This window comes from Myotis yumanensis, unplaced genomic scaffold, assembly GCF_028538775.1.
Source record: "Myotis yumanensis isolate MYYU_CA2020_CCGP unplaced genomic scaffold, mMyoYum1.0.hap1 SCAF_7, whole genome shotgun sequence".
NCBI lineage: Eukaryota > Metazoa > Chordata > Mammalia > Chiroptera > Vespertilionidae > Myotis > Myotis yumanensis.
This window is the reverse complement of record NW_027223758.1, coordinates 79,703,621-79,724,333: the sequence shown is the minus strand read 5'-3', so window position 1 is coordinate 79,724,333 and position 20,713 is coordinate 79,703,621. Positions and strand designations below refer to the sequence as shown.

The 20,713-nt window shown below is 35.9% G+C and overlaps 1 protein-coding gene across 2 annotated transcripts in view; it reads left to right on the top strand.

The window, feature by feature from the left end:
• The window catches only part of RIT2 (Ras like without CAAX 2), a 247,229-nt gene that overhangs the window by 52,083 nt on the left and 174,433 nt on the right, over positions 1-20,713 (top strand). For both annotated transcript variants that reach the window (XM_070421620.1, XM_070421619.1), the window contains exon 2: positions 7,574-7,630. In XM_070421620.1, coding sequence (XP_070277721.1) covers positions 7,574-7,630 — 57 coding nt within the window. The remainder of the gene's footprint in view (positions 1-7,573; positions 7,631-20,713) is intronic.

Here is a 20,713-nt window from a genome sequence, read left to right as displayed (position 1 = left end):
TGTATTAGAAGAACAAATGACAGAACACAACCCTAACCAATTAAGCAGGCTGTATATTCTAGATTCAAACATTTCCCCCCCAATTCACCATACATTTAGTTGAATTATTTTAGAGCATCCAGGAATCCAGAATCACTCAAGGCACAAGGCCCTAAATGGGAAATACCGAACAGGATAGAAGAGATTTAATGGAGCAGAACACTGTTCATGTCCTTCACTGGCCTTTTGGTTAGGGAGTCAGCTGACCAGTGCAGCAGATGAAAAATCTCTTCCTCTACCCATCTTAGCTTTTCAGGCTGAGGCCCTGTAAGTTGGACTGACAAAGGACAGATTAGTAAGAGAAAGCATACCAATTTATGTAATGTAAGTTTTGCATGACACTGGAACCTTCACAATGAAATGAAGACCTGAAGATGTGGTTAAGTCTTATTATTTTTATAGTGGCTTTGATGAAGTGTGAAAAGTCATGGAAAATGTGATATGACAAAAGAATATGAGATAAGGGTAGTAAACTAGTAGCTAGGTACTCAGTAAGGCCTGATTGTTCAGATCCCTTCCAGCATCCCTCTTTGAACATAAAGGTGCTCCTTTCCTCTCTGCATAGAGAGGGCAGCTCTCACATGAAGGTCTTCTGACCTGCCTTAGGGCAATCTGCAGAATTCAGAGTCCTTCCCACACCTGCCATTTTTCAAATTTGTTCAGCTTAAAATATTCATATTGTATCATATTTGGGATAGCTGTCTCAGAAAAGAATAAGAATATAAATTCTGATACAGACTAAAGATTCATGTCTATTACAACTTCCCTGGCAAATTAAATACATTCTAAAATTGAGCACTTTGGGACTCTTTCTAGTTATCATCAGCCATTCACATGAATGAGATGCCAGTAATTGGCTCCATTAATTGTTATACTCTAAAACGGGAGATAAAGCAAAAGATATATTTACCTATGGTAGTAAATGTTTGCAGAGTATCAACAGTGTTTTATTTACCTAGGGAGATGGGTTTTATCCTAAATGATAAAATACTTGAGAAATTATTGGTGAAAGTGTCTATTTTTCTTCTTTGTTTCATTGAGTACAAAATAAACTGTCAACAAAGAGCAAATAAGTAATGACTGGTAATATTGAGTTTTAATATCCTTCATTTCTTTTTGTGTCCCATCAATCATCCTTGAAATCATTTGGTGAAGAAGAATAGAATTTTTAATGTCCTAGAAGGCACCATTTCTTTCTGTTAGCAGAGGGTTTATGGGGAGGAAAAGAGGAAGGGAAACCCTCAACTAATGGAGAGCTGTGAGCATTGCGTTTTCCATCCTCCTCCCTGGTCTAGCACCATTCCTCCAAACAAGCAGCGCCATTTTCTGATCTATCTCTCAGCCCTCAAGTCTCAACCCTTTTTTAAACCAGCCTCTTCCTATATCTACACATGATGTTTCTGTTCAAGGAAAATAATGTTTGGAGAGAATCCAACTCTTGGAGGCACAGATTTGGCTTTGGCTTGGGTTCCTGAGCCCCATGCATCCTGACATAAATAAGTTGAATTTTACTTTTGAGTTAGAAGCCACCAAACCACCATTGCTGGATTCTTCAGTGTCCCGAGAGAAAACAGAGTAGAACCACATTCACATTAGAAATGCATTACTTAGAAAAAAAGAATGGTGGCATTAGAGTGGAGATTAGGATTCCTCTGACCTAATTCCAGATACAGCATTTTTTCAGTCTACACAAAAGTTCAACCTATTTAGGACTAAAAGCTGCAAAAAGGATGAAGGAGGGGGTCTTCGGATGTTTTTGCCAAACTCCATGAAGATCCCATTCTATCACCATTCTTAGTACTTCCCTACTACCTTGAACTGAAAATGATTTTATCATTTCTATTTGGAAGCATTCCAGGGTGGGGGCCACCTCATATCACTCAAGGTTCTCAACAAGGTGAAGAGCCTTCCTTGCTAAATATCGCAGGCTATAACTTCTCATGAGACTATTTCTTCTCCTCCACTCAATGCATCTTAGAAAATGTTTATAAATGTTAGTGCTGGTAGGGAAAAAAACAACACACTATCAAATATTTTTACCTGAGTTTACATTATAAGTCAAGAGATAATATTATATTTATTAATTTCTCTATTAATTGAAGGAATAAATATTTCTCACTTTTCTATGCTATTTATCATTTAGCAACTGTCCATGTTCACTCATGAAGAGCACACATTTTTAGTTAAGAAAGAGAAATTACTAAGAAGAAAGTAACACAATGGAAAGTATCTGGTTTTTGAGGCCTATGACCCCACCAGTTTGTTTCCTTGATAGATCTATAACACAGATCAAGTTAATGCATGGGTTTTTTTAAAATATATTTTTATTGATTTCAGACAGAGAAAGAGAGAAGGACAGAGAGATGAAAACATCAATGATGAGTGAGAATCATTGATTGGCTGCCTTCTGCATGCCACCTACTGGGGATCAAGCCCACAACCCAGGCATGGGGAATCAAACCATGACCTCTTGGTTCATAGTTTGATGCTCAACCACTGAGCCATGCCAGCCAGGAAATGCATGGTTTTAAAAACATTTATGTTAAATAGTTCCTTAAAGTAATTTCAAAAGATTGGGTAACCAACTTACACATGATAAGGTTGATATCTAAAAATTTCATCCTAAATTTAAACTCATTTGAAGGATATAATTCTCAGCTTATTTTAAATGATACTGTTTTAAATAAAAATGTTATATTTTTATAAATATATTCATTGAGACATAAAATACATAGTAACATAATACTCAATATTATCCTCTTACAACTACATGAATAAGTTCTTTGATAGTGAAAAATGTGCTATTTTTCATATTCTGCCTCAAAATTGTATATTTGTTAATTTTTCCCCATACAACTTCAACCTAATGTAACATTTCTTTATTTTTTAATAATTATTCTTTAATAATCTTACTTTTTTATGATGGTTTTCACCATCTAAGCTGCTATTTTTAAAAGATATATATTTTTATTGATTTCAGAGAGGGAGAGAGAAGGAGAGAGAGAGAAACATCCATGATAAGAAAGAATAATTGATCAGCTGCCTCCTGCACACCTCACACTAGAGATTGAGCCTGCAACTCAGGCATGTGCCCTGACCAGGAATCCAACTGTGACACCTCCTGGTTCATAGGTTGACGCTCAACCACTGAGCCTTGCTGGCTGGGCTAAGCTACTATTAATGTGTATGAAAATATGTGTCATTGTGTGTGTGTGCGTGTGTGTGTATGTGAGTGTGTGTGTGCGTGTGTGTGTGTGTGTGTGTGTGTGTGTGAGAGACTTTCCCTCTCAAATTCCCACCATCTTCTAGAATGTAAGCATCTAGAAGGCAGAGGTCCATTTTGTTCACTGGTGTGTTCTAAGCACCTAAAGAGGATCTGGCACATAATAAATGCTTTTGAATAGATGAAGGAAATAATAAATGAATGAGTGAATGACAGGAATGGGGAGTTCTGTTGAGGAGGAATGGGTTTCAATTACAATTCAGTGATGAAAGAACACCTCCCAAAGGAGGTCACATGGAAATAATATTCTGAAAGAGGCAGTTATCTGGGGGAAGGGCATTCCAGCAGTGGGAACAGCACCAGCAAAGCTATTCCTTTGGAAGTGTCATGGCTAGAAAGTTGTGAAAAACTCCCAGAAATCCAGGGTGGATGGAAAAGAAGGACTAAAGAGAAGAGATAATTAGAACAGAGAAAACAGATCCTAATTGGATAATGAATTAGTGAAGATGTTGAGGATAATGAGATGAAGGAAGGAAGAGGTGTTGCAGAATGCTTAATCTGAGTGCAGCTTTGTCTTTCCTTCCTCTTCCTGATTTACAGACAACAGAACTCACACAGATTTTAAGTAATTTCATCAAGATACCACCACAAACCAAGTGAGGAATGGGACAAAATCTTAGTGACCAGACTCACATCGCATCTGTCTTACTCCACTGACAGGCCTTGAAGCCCCAAAGGGAAAGCAATGGCTTGCCAACCTCTGTCTCTTTGTAGATTATATTCTCCAGATTACTTCAGTTTAGTACTTTCCTTAAATATCAAATTTCCTCTTTTTCTTTTGGGGGAGAGGGGAGAGTAGAGTGTAAAAATGAAGTAGTATGATTTTATACAATATTTTAACATTTTAAAAATTGTGTAGAAAGTAACTGCTTTCTATCTATAATTTTCCTTTTTCATAACCGAAGTCTCAGCTCCTGGACAAATACCACTGACATTCCAAGGAGGGTGATGTATAATATTGTCAAATTTTTCATATAGGTAAATTTGATGGTTTAATACTGAATTATGCAAAACAAGAAGCAGTTGGTTTAAATTAAACTTTACAATGAAATAGTAAATTATCAGAATATCTGAATAATGAAATGGAAATTTAAATAAAAAAGCATATGCATGAAAAAGAGTTTAATCAAAATGGGTTTGCTTTAAAAAATGAGTGTATGTAATCTCTCAACACTACTTTTGTATGAACATTGAAGATGCAATTGCCCATTATTTATTGTATGCATTTAATGAATATTTTATAAGGTCTGGGCAAGCACTACATTTACATAGGGTATGGCCACTAATAAAGGAGAAAGGCCTTTGATATAAAATCCATCAGGTTCTTCCTGATACTATCTGCAGCTTAAATGTTAAGTAAATGCTCATTTCTGTAGGGGTAAATAGTATTCCTGTTTGTTAACAAGGGTCATGCACTAACTGTAATACTTTTAGAAATCGAAAAGGCAGAGAGACTGAGTCCACCAAATATCCTTTATTTTCATCCTAATTAGTTTTGTTAAAATTACAGTACATGACTCAAATCTATGACTACCTTCTAATCTATGAATGCCTTCTCTACTTGTATTTCTCTCTGCACTTTCTCTGTATCCATAAAGACAATGAAAGACAAACAGACATAAAGAAAAGCATTTACATGCATGGAGCATGACAAAACTCCTATCACTACTTCTTACCCCAGATTTTTTTGTCCACAAAGTTGACTTAAATTTTTTTAAAGTCATCTTACCCATCACTTTAGACATATTCTTAGGTAGAGAATTAATTTTTAAATCTATAAAATTATACATAGATTTCCACTCTGTTGATTGCTATAACTTAAAAAGTTTAAACTAGTATGATCTTTTGTAATACCTTTTTGAGGTGCCCAGCAAAACTTAAAAAAATTCTTTATTTTAAAAATTTCAAGGATATAAGCCTATACATCACAAAATGAATAAAAGTTAGTCTCCAGTTAGGTTGTTCATATTTAGCAGAAGTCTTATCATTAACTTTATAGATATTTAGGAGAGATTTTTAAAAACTGATTTGTTTTACATGATATCTCTGCAAAAAGAAATGGTCCTGAGATGTCCTATCAGGCATCCACTTTGTAAAAACACAAAAGAAACTCTTACAAATCAATCTTTCTAAAATTATCTTTGAAGTTCTGGAACAAGGCTCAGCTGGCTCTCTCTTCTTTGGTTTTGTCTCAGTGGTAGATCAGAAGATTTGAGAATTGAAGGGCTTTTTCAATTATACGATAAGCAGCAGGTTTCCATTAAAGCACAAAGTCATCATCTAAATGTATGCTAGGTGTTCTTATAAATAAGCATAACAGGTAGATCTTTGACTAATTCATTTATTTCTGATATTAGTTGTGTGATTCTGAAGTCTAATGTAAAATATATTTATCAGTTAGTAAAATGCTTATTTATTTTTCTTAAGTGTGTTCCAAACTTCTTTAGCCTTCCAAATGCTTTCCTAAGCTTATGGTAATTAACTTAGCCCATAATTATACACAATGTTTTCTAACCCATCTTGGTAGCTTCCATGACTAGCAAGAATTTCAATGTGTTGATCGAGTAGTATGACACTGGTGTAGGGATGTGGATCATTACTAGCATTGTTAAGGAAAATCACAGCTGGACAGTAATTAAAACATTCAAAATATACTTATATAGGAACTATTGCACTCTAACCTGACTCAGCGGGATTCTTGCTAAACTGGGTGAAGCAGAGATGAACACAGAACCTAAAGTCAAGACCTTGTTCAGAGGAAGGTTTAGAGGAGCCTGATTCAAGTTTGGTTAAGGAGAGAGTCCTTCTCTCTCTCTCTCTCTCAACTGTGAACTGCTAGAGATAATAACTCATAATATATATATATATATATATATATATATATATATATATATATATAAAAGCCTAAGTGACTGTCTCAACCAAAATAACTGAATGGATGACCCAACAGGCTGTGTGGGGCGACCAGGCCAGCAGGGGGGTTAGTGAGGGGCGACCAAACGACCAAAATAGCAGGCTGTGTGGGGTGACCAGGCCAGCAGGTGGGGCAGTTGGGGGTGACTAGGCAAGCAGGAGGGGGCAGTGAGGGGTAACCAGGCCAGCGGGGGAGGGGGGGGGTAGTAAGAGGCAGGCAGGCAGGTGAGCAGTTAGGAGCCAGTGGTCCCAGATTGTGAGAGGGATGTCTGACTGCCAGTTGAGGCCCGATCCTGGGCCTCAACCAGCAGTTGGACATCACCCTAGGGGTCCCGCATTGGAGAGGGTGCAGGCTGGGCTGAGGAGACCCTCCCCCCATGCATGAATTTCATGCACTAGACCTCTAGTACTTAATAACTAATACAGACTTCAGAGATATTTTTGTTTTAAAGATGTGGAAGTTAAGTCCCAGAAAATGTATAGTAAAAAGATCTATAACTAATACCAACTGTTTAACCAGAACAAGCCAAGAAGATTCTACATCTGGTTTATTTATTTTATTTTATTTTATTATTTTTTTAAAAATATATTTTATTGATTTTTTACAGAGAGGAAGAGAGAGGGATAGAGAGTTAGAAACATCGATGAGAGAGAAACATTGATCAGCTGCCTCCTGCACATCTCCTACTAGGATGTGCCCACAACCCAGGTACATGCCCTTGACCGGAATCGAACCTGGGACCCTTGAGTCCGCAGGCCGACGCTCTATCCACTGAGCCAAACCAGTTTCGGCCTACATCTGGTTTATATTCCTATTATATCAAGAGCCTTATTTTTCCCAGCTGACATGGCTCAGTGGTTGAGCATCGATCTATGAACCAGGAGGTCATGCATGTCCATTCCCTGTCAGGACAAATGCCTGGGTTGCAGGCTCAATCCTCAGTGTGGGACATGCAGGAGACAGTTGATCAATGACTCTCTCTCTCATCATTGATGTTTCTCTCTCCTTCCTCCTTTCTCTCTGAAATCAATTTAAAAATACATTTTTTAAAAAGAGCCTTATTTTTACTTCAGTGCAAGATTTGTTGAAATACATTTCAAATTTGGACATATTTATTCCAGAGAATTATCTGGCACTGTTTTTCACTCTAGATACACTTTTTTCTTAAAGAATTTTCTCTTATTATCATCATTTTTGTGGTTAATGTTGTGTAATTAGTCACCCTCAGAAGTAAATTGCTCACTAGAACCTATTAACAAATTGATGGGAGTACCATGGTGACTATCATATTGAAGAATTGGTGAATTTCTATTAAATTGAATTTATTTTTTTTCCAGCAATGACAATGCAGTTCATTAGCCATCAGTTCCCTGATTACCATGATCCCACTATTGGTGAGTAAAACATTCTTTTCTCCTTTAGCTCAATTAAAGATACTCTAAATAAATGGCTTACAAATATTGTTGATATCAGTGGAGAATAAGAAATATATTTTATGCCATGACTCAGCACATACACACATTAATATATAATATGTAAGCCACCAAAATTATAGCTTCAAGAAACAATATTTGTCCTTACTTCTTGCCATGCATTCTCATCTTTTCCATTCTATTCCATTTCTTTCTGATAAATGATGGTTGGAATACATTAACTTTATTTTGATTTCAGGATCCACTAATGGATATCTATTGCATTTAAAAAACTGTGCTCCGGATAATAAAACTGATATGGTTGTGTGCTTTTTATTTGGTCATTTTCTCACTTTATCAGTGTCTGGATCTTGTAGTACACAAGTAGTTTACCGCGCTAATGGTGCATTTGGAAAGAACTCGAGGTATAGATGTAATTTTGTTTACCATCCTCATTTTGCAGATGAGGAAACTGAGACTCAAAGAGTCAAATTATTGTTAGAGTAAAAAAATCCAGTCATGTTTCATTCTTCCATGCAATTTTATTTTTATCACATCAAGTGCAGGAACATCGCAATTGGGAACACCTTTTCTTCCTCAATCAAAGCAGAAAATATGTCTGAAAACTGCTTTACTAATCATTCAAAGAGCCACTTTCAAGAATCAGTTGAAAATTTCCAAGCACAGTCTGTCATAGAATTCTTTGTCTAGAAATGCATTGGTATTGAACACATACCAAGCATTATGTCATGGCATAGAAAAACAAATAGCTTCTGGACCCCTCATGGTTTAGATTGTGAGTCCTTTGACTACTCCTCACCCTTTCACCCTTTTACTTTAGTTGGTCTGAATATCTCCTACCCTTACAATGGGTGTGATCCTCATTTAGTAATTTAATTCAAAGTCTTACTGTGTATGTAAAATGCTATTCTGTAAATAATTATCTTGTATATCTTCCTGCAAATCCTCCAGGATATTTGCTTGAATACTACTGCTGAAATAAATGAAATGTACTCATTTTTAAATGTCCCACGATTTAGCAAGACCTCTTCATCAGTTGAACTGAATTAGTAAACTTTAAGTGCAAGCAATTAATATGCTGTTCATCAGAAAGCACTTCCTCAAAGAGTTGACTTTTGTTTCTAAAGCAAAAATAATCACTTTGTAAAGTTTTAGAAGCAATTAGCTACAGTCCATGTTTGATAATCCTCTAAATCCATTTTCTTATTATCTCAATTCTGGAATGTTGATAACTTTGCATACCTATTATGACTTATAGAAGACAAGAAATCTCTGGGCAAATGCTCTGAATCTTTTATTGTGTTGGAAAATTCAACTATATCATTTATGAAATCACAAATCACTCTGGTCATCATTTTCCATCATTGTTTAAGCTTTATATGCACTGGTATTTCAAAAACCTACCTTTTGCTCACTAGACTCTGGTCAATGGCTTGCATAGGGCAATATATGTGAATACACATAAATATCTCCTTCAAGAGGAATAAAGGAGATGAATATAATGATGATTCCTTTAGATAGCCATGAGGCACATCCATCATTTGAGATTCCATACTCACAAAGGGCTGAAGTCATACCTTAACATGGCTCTAAGTAAAATAGCTTTAGAAGAAGTTTGAAAATGGAGACAGAGCACTTGATTACTTTCAATTCTATTTTCCCATCATTTCATTTCTTGGCATCTCTGATGAAAATAGAGGTTAATAATTTTCCATTGGTATCCTGTTTCAGGAATGTGAAAGTCCCAAATAACTTACTTTTCTCCTGCTCAAGCTACATAACTATAATTCAGTCTGGCTGACTTAATGGCCCCTCAAGAGGAATTTCCTATTACTACATTTTGAAAATAATACAAATTAGAGAAGAATACACCTATCAAGGATACTTATTTCATGATTTATATAATAAATGACTATTTTTCAATTCCAGTTCAGATCTGTTTGTCATTCTACTGAGTGAGACTTTGAATAGTTTTTCTCTGAAATCTTTGAAAGATTTGTATGGTTTTATTATCTCGCTAGATTCAGCTTAGAATGATTTTTCTTTCAAATTTACATAAATTCAAAAAATATAGTTTCCCGTTAGCCTTGAGAAGAATTAGGCATATGGTCTGGTACCAATATTCTTTCCAAAGAAGTGATTGCTCCCCTTAAGTAGGAGCAACATTTTCAAAGTCAGTAACCAATGGGTCTAGCTTCGTCAAATCCACAGAAAATACCTACGAAGGGAATATTGAAAGGTGTTGATTCTATTATTCCATGTGATGAAATGTCACTTAAAAATTAAATTAAGTTCATGCTAAAGGTATTAAATATGAATAAATTCAAGGTTTTATTTAATCTTTAAAATAGTCTATTTCTAAGTATTAAAAATTGTGTTAAGTACACTTTGCTTTTTCTATAGTAAAATAATTATGGAAATAAAAAAAAATTGACCAAAGGCCGTGATGTCCAATCTTTCATAATAATAAACACACATTTCATTTTTAATGAACAGTAAATCATTAGAGGTAAGCATTGTATGCAATTCAATTAGCAAACAATATTTAAATGCCTGGTGTTTACAAAGGAATCTGTTTATCCTCTAGAACTAAATTAGCCTTTGAGGAATTTTTATTGCAGGAAGAGGACTTAAAACAAATATACAAATATTTATATCTCTGAAGTCAGTTATTACTATAAGAAAAAAGAATGGAGAGGCAGTTTAGTGACCCTCTCTTAAGCTTTATTTACTGTGATTTAGGATCACAGCTTCTTATATGTTTTAAAAGCTAAGAAATTCTGGCTCTCTAGTCTAGAATTCAAGATTCTTTGAGAAGAATTTTCAGAGAAGTTTGGACTTCTTAAAGACCTTTGAGACAATGACTGAGAGAAGTTTGTTTTGCTATATCCTTTTAATCATATTGTAACTTGCATGAAACTAGATATCTTATTGTATATAATTCTAATTTAATATGAATTAGATTTCAAGGTGTTGATATTTTCTGCTATAGAATATGGTGTCCCTTTCCCCAGGTTCTAATTTGTGGACTGCATATTTAATTCAAATTATTATTTATTAATACCTTCTTTTTTTAAAATATATTTTATTGATTTTTTTACAGAGAGGAAGGGAGAAGGAGAGGGATAGTTAGAAACATCGATGAGAGAGAAACATCGATCAGCTGCTTCCTGCACACTCCCTACTGGGGATGTGCCTGCACACTCCCTACTGGGGATGTGCCCTTGACCGGAATCGAACCTGGGACCCTTCAGTCCGCAGGCCGACGCTCTATCCAGTGAGCCAAACCGGTCAGGGCTATTAATATCTTCTTATGTTGAGAATTATTTCTGTTCATGTTCACTGATAATCAAATGAATGCAAACATAGAAAGTAAGCATATAAAACCAGGTCACTCCACTTGGCAAATTAATACAGAAGGAAACAAGGTATGATCTCAAATAGCATGTTCTGAATAATACTTGATGAGCACTAATACTTGATGAAAAATTCTGAACCATGAAGGATGTGTGTTACTTCTCAGTTACAGAGCATTATAACTTAGATAACATCATGTGTGTAATTGGTGTTTATCTCTCACTCTTCTCAAACTGTTATTGTGCCCCTTTCCTTCACAAACCTATAAAACTTTACATTCACCTACTATGTGCTGGTTCCCATGCTACACACCAGATATATAAAGATAAAAACACAGTCTGTAACTTCAATACATTTCAGGTTGTGTTGGAAAATTAGTAAGTATACAAGACCATGTGATGCGTTCACTGGAAAAAAAAAGCACAAGATGCTGAAGGAGGCCAGTGAAGGTGCATCTTGCATGACCTGAAGGGACATGAAGTACATGTAGAACAGATGTCCTCTGCACTGAGTTTTGAAGGATGCATAGGAGTTAGGCAAGTGAAGAGGAAGTAAGAACAGATATTCCCAGAAGAACAAAAAATATAGGCACCCAAGTAAGACAATGCAACATGTAACTAAGATGGAAAATTTGGGGAACCGGAAGTCCTAAGGATGAAATAAATGACACAATGTGCAGGTTGGCAAGAGGAAGGAAAAGATTTGCCAGATCTTTAAAGAGTGTATAGGACCAGCTAAGGTTTAGATAGAGATAGTTCTGTACTTTTCTCTGAGATAAAAATGAATATTGCTGGCAGCCTACCTAACTTTCACATTTAGATAGATCCAAGGCAGACAAAAGTGAACATACCTTGACTTTAAATAATAACTGGTTATCCCTACTAGACTTTACTTCCATCAGGATTCTTTATCATGGTAATGCCCTTAATTTACCAGGATCTCATACCAGAAACTCAAGAGAAGTCCTTGATAGCTATTTCAACTTCTATATTACATCATTCATCAAACTTTGTTGTTTCTACCACCTAAAAATATATTGAATCTTTCCCCAACTCCCCCTAACTTCTGCTGCCTTCTTATTCTAAGCCACCTCCATTTCCAGTTTGGACTGGTTCTTCTAATTGGTTTTTACACAGGGTCCAGAAATATCTGTATAAACACAAATTTGCACTGCTGAACAGTTCCCAATGTTAACAGAATAAAATTCTAAGAATAGAGTGAAAATTCTCATGGTCTTGTTACTTTCATTTTCACACTTGCGACCCACCACCCTTCTTGGGGGGCTTCAACTACATCTGCCTTCTTTTAGATTCACAAACTAGCCAAGCCTCTTTCTGCCTTAGGACATTTTTGCACCAATTTTAACTCTGAATGCTCTTTACATCTCCACCCTCCATTTTGCCTGTTTAACTTGTACTTTGATCAAATTTCAGCTTAAATATTACTTCCTCAAAAAGTACCATTTGCAACGGCATGGATGGAACTGGAGAGCATTATGCTAAGTGAAATAAGCCAGTCAATGAAGGAAAAATACCACATGATCTCACTCATTCATGGATAATAAAGACCATTATAAACTTTTGAACAATAATAGATACAGAGACAGAGCTGCCTCAAACTGATTGTCAAACTGCAGCGGGAAGGCCAGGGAGGGTTGTGGGGCAGGAGGGAGTGGGGAAAGAGATCAACCGAAGGACTTGTATGCATGCATATAAGCATAACCAATGGACATAAGACACTGGGGGGTAGGGGGGTCAGGGGATTGTCAAGGGCGGGGAAGGAAAAAAAAGCACACATATAATTTTTAAATAATGTATTTTGCTCTAATAAAAAAAAAAGTCTCTTTGAGAGTATTATAAGTGAAATAAGTCAGACAGAGAAAGACAAATACCGTATGATTTTACTTATATGTGGAATCTAAAACAAAATAAACAAACCAAATAGAAACAGACAACAGACTAACAGTTGGGAGTGTAGGAGGACTGCATGAAAAAGATGACAGTATTGAGCAGTATAAATTGGTAGTCATAGAATAGTCACAGAGATGAAGATTACAGTATAGGGAATATAGTCAATAATATTGTGATAACTATGTACGGGGCCAGGTGGGTACTTGAAGCATCATGGGGCCACTTTGTAAAGTATATGACTTTCTAACCACTTTGCTGTGCATCTGAAATTCATACAGAATGATATTGAATGCAAATTGTAATTGAAAAATAAAAATAAATAAAAGAAAGCCCCCTTTGGCTTCCCAAAATAAGACCTTTTCATGCATCTGTCAGAACCTTGAATATTTCCTTAATATCATTTATCTTTATGTAATTAAATAATTATTTAGTTAGTTATACATTTAATTAAAGAGTCATGAGAGTAGGAACCCCCAATATATAATCCACTAGTGTTCCCCCAGACCTTTTCAGAATGCCCGGCATATTGTGGTGCTGAATAAATATTTGTTGAATAAAAAAAATTGGGCGAACAAGTATTTCTAGCAAAACATTTACCATTTTTAGATTTTGCTACAGTTAATTTTTGAGTCCTAGAAAGCAACCAAACTAATCAAAGGTGTGCTAGTTAGGGAATCTATTATATTAATGGCTATTTCTTAACCTAAAATAGTTACCAAAAGAAACTTTCCTTGAAAAATTAAAAGCACTATACATGCATATGTTATTATGTCTTCTGCTTTCTATTTTTATTCTCATCTCCTGCTTCTTCCTATATATTTAATATATTTTTTAAAGTAGGTTTTTATTGATTTTAGAGAGAGGGGAAGGGAAGGGGATAGAGAGTTAGAAACATTGATTGGCTGCCTCCTGCAAGATCCCTACTGGGGATCCAGCCTGCAACCAGGGCATGTGCCCTGATGAGGAATTGACCTGGTAACCTCTTGGTTCATAGATTGATGCTAAACCACTGAGCAAACCTGGCTGAGCCTCTTCATTCAATATTAATTCATAAACAAATATTTGTTGGGAAACTACGATGATCCAGGCATTGTACAAGGCACAGGAATAAATAGCACATAAAATTAGGCAGAAAGATGTTTCTTATTGATCTTCCCTGCTTAATTTTATTTCATCATTATTAAGAGCTGATTGTATGTCTTTATCTGGAGTCCAATTGTCTCTTTCTCTGGTTGCATTAGAATGACTTCAGGTCATCATATAAGGATAGCACACAATCTGATTAGAGTAAACTGGCCGTAAGGACCTATTCAATAGTTTCTTTGGGTTGCTTTTCTTGCAGAAGAAAACAAACAAACAAAAACAACCTCCACAAGACTGCTTTCACAAACAGTACAGTAATCGGTGATCACTTTTTGAATTTACTTGGCCATACATTTATTCAGTACCCACAGTGCCCAGAAATTCATATGACCAACAATTTTCAAGCAGTGCCTACATAGCCTATTTTCAAGGAACACATACTCTTGTAATTGATTCAGCCATGAATGCTTTTCCTTGTTCAGTGATTCAGACCTCCCATTTCACTTACTAGCCATGAATACTGCATAATACACTCATGTGAAAGATTTATATTCTTCCTGAGCAATCGGTAAGAACTGTAACTAGCTCAACAGGAAAAGAATAAAATGCCATATCTGTAAAAACAGCAATGTTCTTATAGGTAGTCATTTAATAGAGTTTTCAGATAGTACCATAATTATGGAAACATTCAGTTAACCATCTGTGATGTTGACTATATTCATTAGCTAATTAAAATTATCTGTGGTTGCCCTGGCTGATGTGGCTCAGTTGGTTGGAGCATCATCCCATATACTGAAAGGTTGTGGGTTGGATTCCCGGTCAGGGCACATACCTAGGCTGCACGTCAGTCAGTGCATGTATTGGAGACAACTTATTGATGTTTCTTACATTGATGTTCCTCTCTTCCTTCCTCTCTCTCTAAAATAAATAAAAATATATCCTTTCATGAGGATTTAAAAAATAATAAATAAAATAAAATTACCTTCGGTCAAACTAAACAACTAGAGACATATACCAATTCTAGATATAGGTGCCCTTGAGAACAATAGTGTGCCTACAACAGAAGCACCTCTCAACATTTTCTATGCTTATTCAGTGATTATAAGTGGGCACTTAGTATGAAGTCAAATACCTGATAGTTATACTTTGTCTCTTTTTAGTAGTTAATTTTTAAAGACATTGTAAGTACTCTATTGGCTCTTAATGAGCAATCTTGCATAGCAATTAGAATGAGGGGAAATATTCATACTGGTATGTACTAAAAAGTGGCCATTATTGCTGATAAATGCAATATATGAGATAAAATTATTTTAAGCATATCTTAAAAGAGCTAACAAAATTTACATTTACTTCCCCTAATTCATGCATGTGTTGGATTTTTAAAAAAAGGACAGCGTAAAATATTCCACATAGGAAATCATTTAGAACTGTAACACATCTTGGTATTTTCAATTTTTTAGTGGTATTTAGATTAATTTACCCAGTGTCATATGTTTACAAATTTGTTGAACTAGAATCTAAATCCATATTTATTTGACCCAAAGTCGGAGCATTTAACTACTGCCTCCTAATTTATGGACTCTTCAAAGTGAATCTTTGTCATTAGCCATGGCTGATTCTGCTTAATACTTTTCGTTTAACTAGTGTAATTCTAACTACTATGTTGAAATGACTTCTGGAGAATAAAGAGGTCAGCTCTTTGACATTTCATATCAAAGTTGTCCATATCAGCATGCATTTACTCAGCATGAAATGAAGACATGGAGAGAGACATTTAGGTAAGTTTGACTCATGTAAATAATGAAATGAACATGTCATACATATGTCCATTTTCTACAATTTGCTTTCTTTGATTAAAGACAGTCCGAGGGTGTGCATTCTCACTGGGACAAAGAGAGATGGAAGCTAAAATTAGCTATGTGGAAAATCAATTTGAAAACTATCAAGCACCAAACCAATGCGAGCAACTATTTTTCTATTAAAAGACAGTTCTAAATATTTTATTTGATTAGTCATGTGATAATAACAGTAATTAAATTCTCCAGACATGCATTTTATCTATGAAGGTCAAAGTTATTTGCCAAGTTATTTTGGGTTAGAATCATGCCCTGAATAGATTCATCTTTGTGCTTATGTGGCTATCTGAATATTTTATATATATTAAAGAAAAACCTCATTCTGTTTTTATTCAGAAGCTAGATAGTAGCATTTTTAAAAGTCAATCAAAGAATTTGTATGCATATATGCATAACCCATGGACTCAGACAATAGGATGATGAAGGCCAGGGGTGGGGGTTAAGGGCGGGCTAGAAGGGGTCAATGGGGAAAAAAGGGAAAGTATGTAATACTTTCAACAATAAAAATTTTTAAAAAAATAAATATTTCTTTTTCTAAGGTCCTATGGAAAAAAGACATGCAGGTTATGATTATTACAGTAGCTTTCTTAAATATGTTTTACATACTCACAACTGTAAACCTACTTTTGTCCACCTCTGTATATGTCATGCATCTAGGAATAGTGAAACCTTCCTGAATCAGAACCAAATGAACTAATTGAAAGATTCTCACCAGTGGCTATATGAGACCATAGTGGACCATTGTAAGAAAAGCCAGGGCTATAATGATCAGTATGTGGTTGGTGCTGTAGCCTTAGACTTTTAATATGTTGGCATGTATTATATATGTTAGCTTTATCTCAATTATATTAATTTTTCAAGTTGTATATTTCCATTGAGTTATGCTTTTATCCCTATCCTCTCTTCACTCTAATCCTTTTAAAGAGTTGTATATACTAGTTATTCGCATTTTCCAAACTCCTATTCACTCATTTTTAAATTATTTTTTATTGTTGACAGTATTACAGATGCCCCCTAATTCCCTCCCATAAAGGGATACCTCAATCTAGTTAGTTAATATATACCATTTTATGCTATATTATACATATCATATTTATTTTCATATACAATTTTATTATAGTTACTTCTAGGTTAATTGGATAACCTATGGATAATTAATTTTAACAATTTCCTAAGGATGGACAACTTATTTATTTCTGGTTTCTCTCTTATGTAAACAATACTGCAATAAATATCCTCCTTAGGCTAAAACATGTGTTTCTATAGGGTACACACTGATAAGTGTAATTGCTAGGCTATAAGGCATATGAATTTTACACTTTAATAAAAATTACAATATTACCCTCTGAGGAGACATATAAAATTCCATGACAGCATATGATGTAATTTTTATAGCTTGCCCAACACTTAATATTTACATTTAAAAAAATTCTTTGCCAAATGAATGAAATATTATATCTCATTTTTGGTTATTTGAAACATTTTAGATATGAAATATGACGTACAGAGTGTGTACAAAATGAGAAGCACTGCTCACTAATTTATCACACAGTAACAGCTCATATAACTAGCACACAGCCAAAACAGTGTACATTGTCAGCATCTCAGAAGCACCTCTCATGTCACCTACCAAAAACTGCACTCTCTATAACCCCAGATTGTCTTTGCTTTTCTTAATAGTGTTAAAATGAAGCAAACATCCTGAAGCATTTAGTATAGTTTTGACCATTTTGTAATACTTATGCAAATGTAATAGTTCAGTCTACATTATTCTGCATCTGGTCCCTTACATTCACCATTATGTTTGTGGAATTTATCCATGTTATTGCACATAGCTGTAAAAATAGTTAATTTTTGTTTATTCTATGGCACTGTGCAGGTTATTGAATGTTCTATTGCTATCTATATAAGTAACATGTATGAGAATTTTCCACCTTAATTAGATTCTTCTTCTTCTTAATAGATTAGTCTAATCCATTTTTTAGTCTAATACACATTTTCTTTGTTTGTTGGTATATATGGACTCATTCCTGCTATCCTATTTTGTGTTTTCTATTCACTGTGAATATATATATATAATGTATTTACTTTTATTCCCACTTCTCCTTTCTTTGTTCCTTCAGGTATTGCTCAAAGTTTTTAATCCACTAAAAGTCTCTTTCTTGGCAAAGTTAGGAAATAGTTATTATATTTTTAAAAACGTGTTTACCTGTTTTTTTTTAATCTTTATTGTTCAAAGTATTATATATATATATATATATATATATATATATATATATATATATATACTAGAGGCCCGGTGCACAAAAAATCATGCACTAGGGGGTCTCTCAGCCTAGCCTGCATGCTCTCACAATCCAGGACCCCTCGGGTAGGGTCCAGTCCCATCGCAGCATGGCTCCGGTACCTGGAGCCTGCAGGCCAGGGGTAGGGACTAAGATTCCCAGATCCCAGCATGGCTCTGGTTCCCCAGAGCCTGTGGGAGGGGAGGAGGGACCCAGAGACCAGTCCGATCGCAGCATGGCTCCAGTTCCCTGGGGCCCAGAGCTCCCTGTTGACACAGCACCCCAGCCTGGGCTCATAGCTCCCTCCCAAGGGGGCATGCGGGGAAGGGAGCTCTGGGCCATGGCTGGGGTACAGCGAAACTCTGGGTCTCCCATGATGGGGGTGTGGCTGGCCTTCAAATCTGAGGCCCAGAGCTCTCTGTCTCCACCGCGCCTGGGGGGACCCAGGACTGACTCCTGCCGTGCCGGCTGGGACCCTAGCCTGGTGTTCAGTTATCGGTCTGGTCGTTTAGGTCATGATGGCCTCTGGATTTTTATTTATTAGGATATAAAAAGGTTTTATTCTGCATTGACCCCCTTTTTCCCCCCATTGACCCCTTCTAGCCAGCCCCACCCCCGCCCCAGGCCTTTACCACACTATTTTCTATGTCCATGGGTTATGCATATATGCATACAAGTTTTTTGGTTGATCTCTTCCCACTCACCCTCAACTTCCCCCTGAAATTCTAAATGTTTGGGGCATACCTTTACAGACTCCATATTAAAATTAAAGTCTTCAGAATGATCTTCTGATAATTCAATTATGATCATATCTTCACATACATTCACATAACACAAATACACACACATAGACACGCACACATATTCTTCTTCCTGATTAAGATTCTTCAATGACTGTCTTAATCTTTTGGGGCTGCTAGGAAAATGACCACAAACGAGGTGGTTTTAAACAACAAAAGCTTATTTCTCACATTTCTCAGTCCTGGATGCCTGACATCAGGATGCCAGCATGTTCAGGTTCATAGTAAATGGCCTCTGCCTAGTTTACATGTGAACGCCCCCCCCCCCCTTTTTTTTTTTACTGTGTCCTCACATTGTGGAAAGAGAGCAAGCTAGCTCCTCAGCCCCCTCTTATAAGGGGCATTATGAGGTCTCCACCCTCATGGCCTAATTACTTCCAAAAGGCCCAACCTCTAAATACCATCACATTGGGATTATGGTTTCAAGGTATGAATGGCGGGGGTGGGGGGGGGCAGTATGAACATTCAGTCCCTTGCAATAAATTCCCTTGGCAATTAGGCAAAAAAAATTAATACATCCAACTAGGTTGTACTTGGGCTGCTCTTTGTCAAGCTTTTAAGCCTAACTGGGCATCACTCTCTCCTTCATCTCGCTGCCCTTAAGCAATACTATATTTTTTTGTGCTAAGTCTCAATGCCTTTCCTCCCTCCATCAAACTCCTCCACAAAGTGATCTATGAGTATAAAGTATGTTTTCATGCCCTGCTTCCCCTCTCCCTCTACCTCCATCCTCTTTGCCCTGCTTAGTTAGCATCAATTCTTACGTCAGAACTCATTGAAAGTATCAGCTCTTCAAGGCTAGGTTCCCTGGCCCTCCCATCAAACATGACTCACCCAGTCTTCCTGAACATGACTATTGTTTTTTCATGAACATCTTTGCATTCAAAATCCCAGTGCCTTTCTTGGTAATGGAACTTTGAAGAAACTCAATTTGTATCACGTGAATGAATTTAGATATTTTATTGTTAGTCCTCAGGAGAAATTTAATGGCTCAATTATGGCAGCATTTTATGTATCTAGCTTAGAGCTGATGAATCTTGAAGAAAAGAAAAAGGACCCAGCTTATGAAAGGTATTCAAAAGAAAGGATCTTGGGTTCTCTTGTCAAAGTCAGTTTATCCTTTTCTTATTCATCTACAATTTTAATACAGTTATTTATCTAGTTTTCAAGTCTACAGCATTAAATACCAAAAATTCCAGTGGAATAATTGATTATACAGATGGTCACTCTTATAGTACCAATGCTTTGGGTCCAGATAATGCAGAATAAAACAGTTATGTTACAGGAATGTTTCATATCAAAATACACCAGTATACCAAAATATTCCTGCTGCCTTAGCCCCAAATAATCACATAGTCTTTTGTTAGAGTTGTGCTTTACTTTTCTGAGCTCATCTGCAAACACTAGGAGCAATAAATTCTGTCAGTGGATAATGAAAGTTCAACATTCTCCCAGTCGGAATGAGGAACTGCAAGAGCAATAATTCTTAGCCCTGGTCCCTAGACACTATATCACTAAAAATCACAGGGAAAATGAAAATGATTGATACATGTTTATATTCATGACACACATTCACACTAGCTGGTTAACTAGGTTGCATATTCAATTTGCTTTAAAAACCAACCAACCATTGTGGTTGATCATAAAAGAGCATAAGAGTTTGTAAACCAAAGTACAGAATCATGCATTCAAATAAGATTTAAAGTTATCAAATTGAATAGTCATCATTTTAGCCATGTTACAGTCTTTAAAA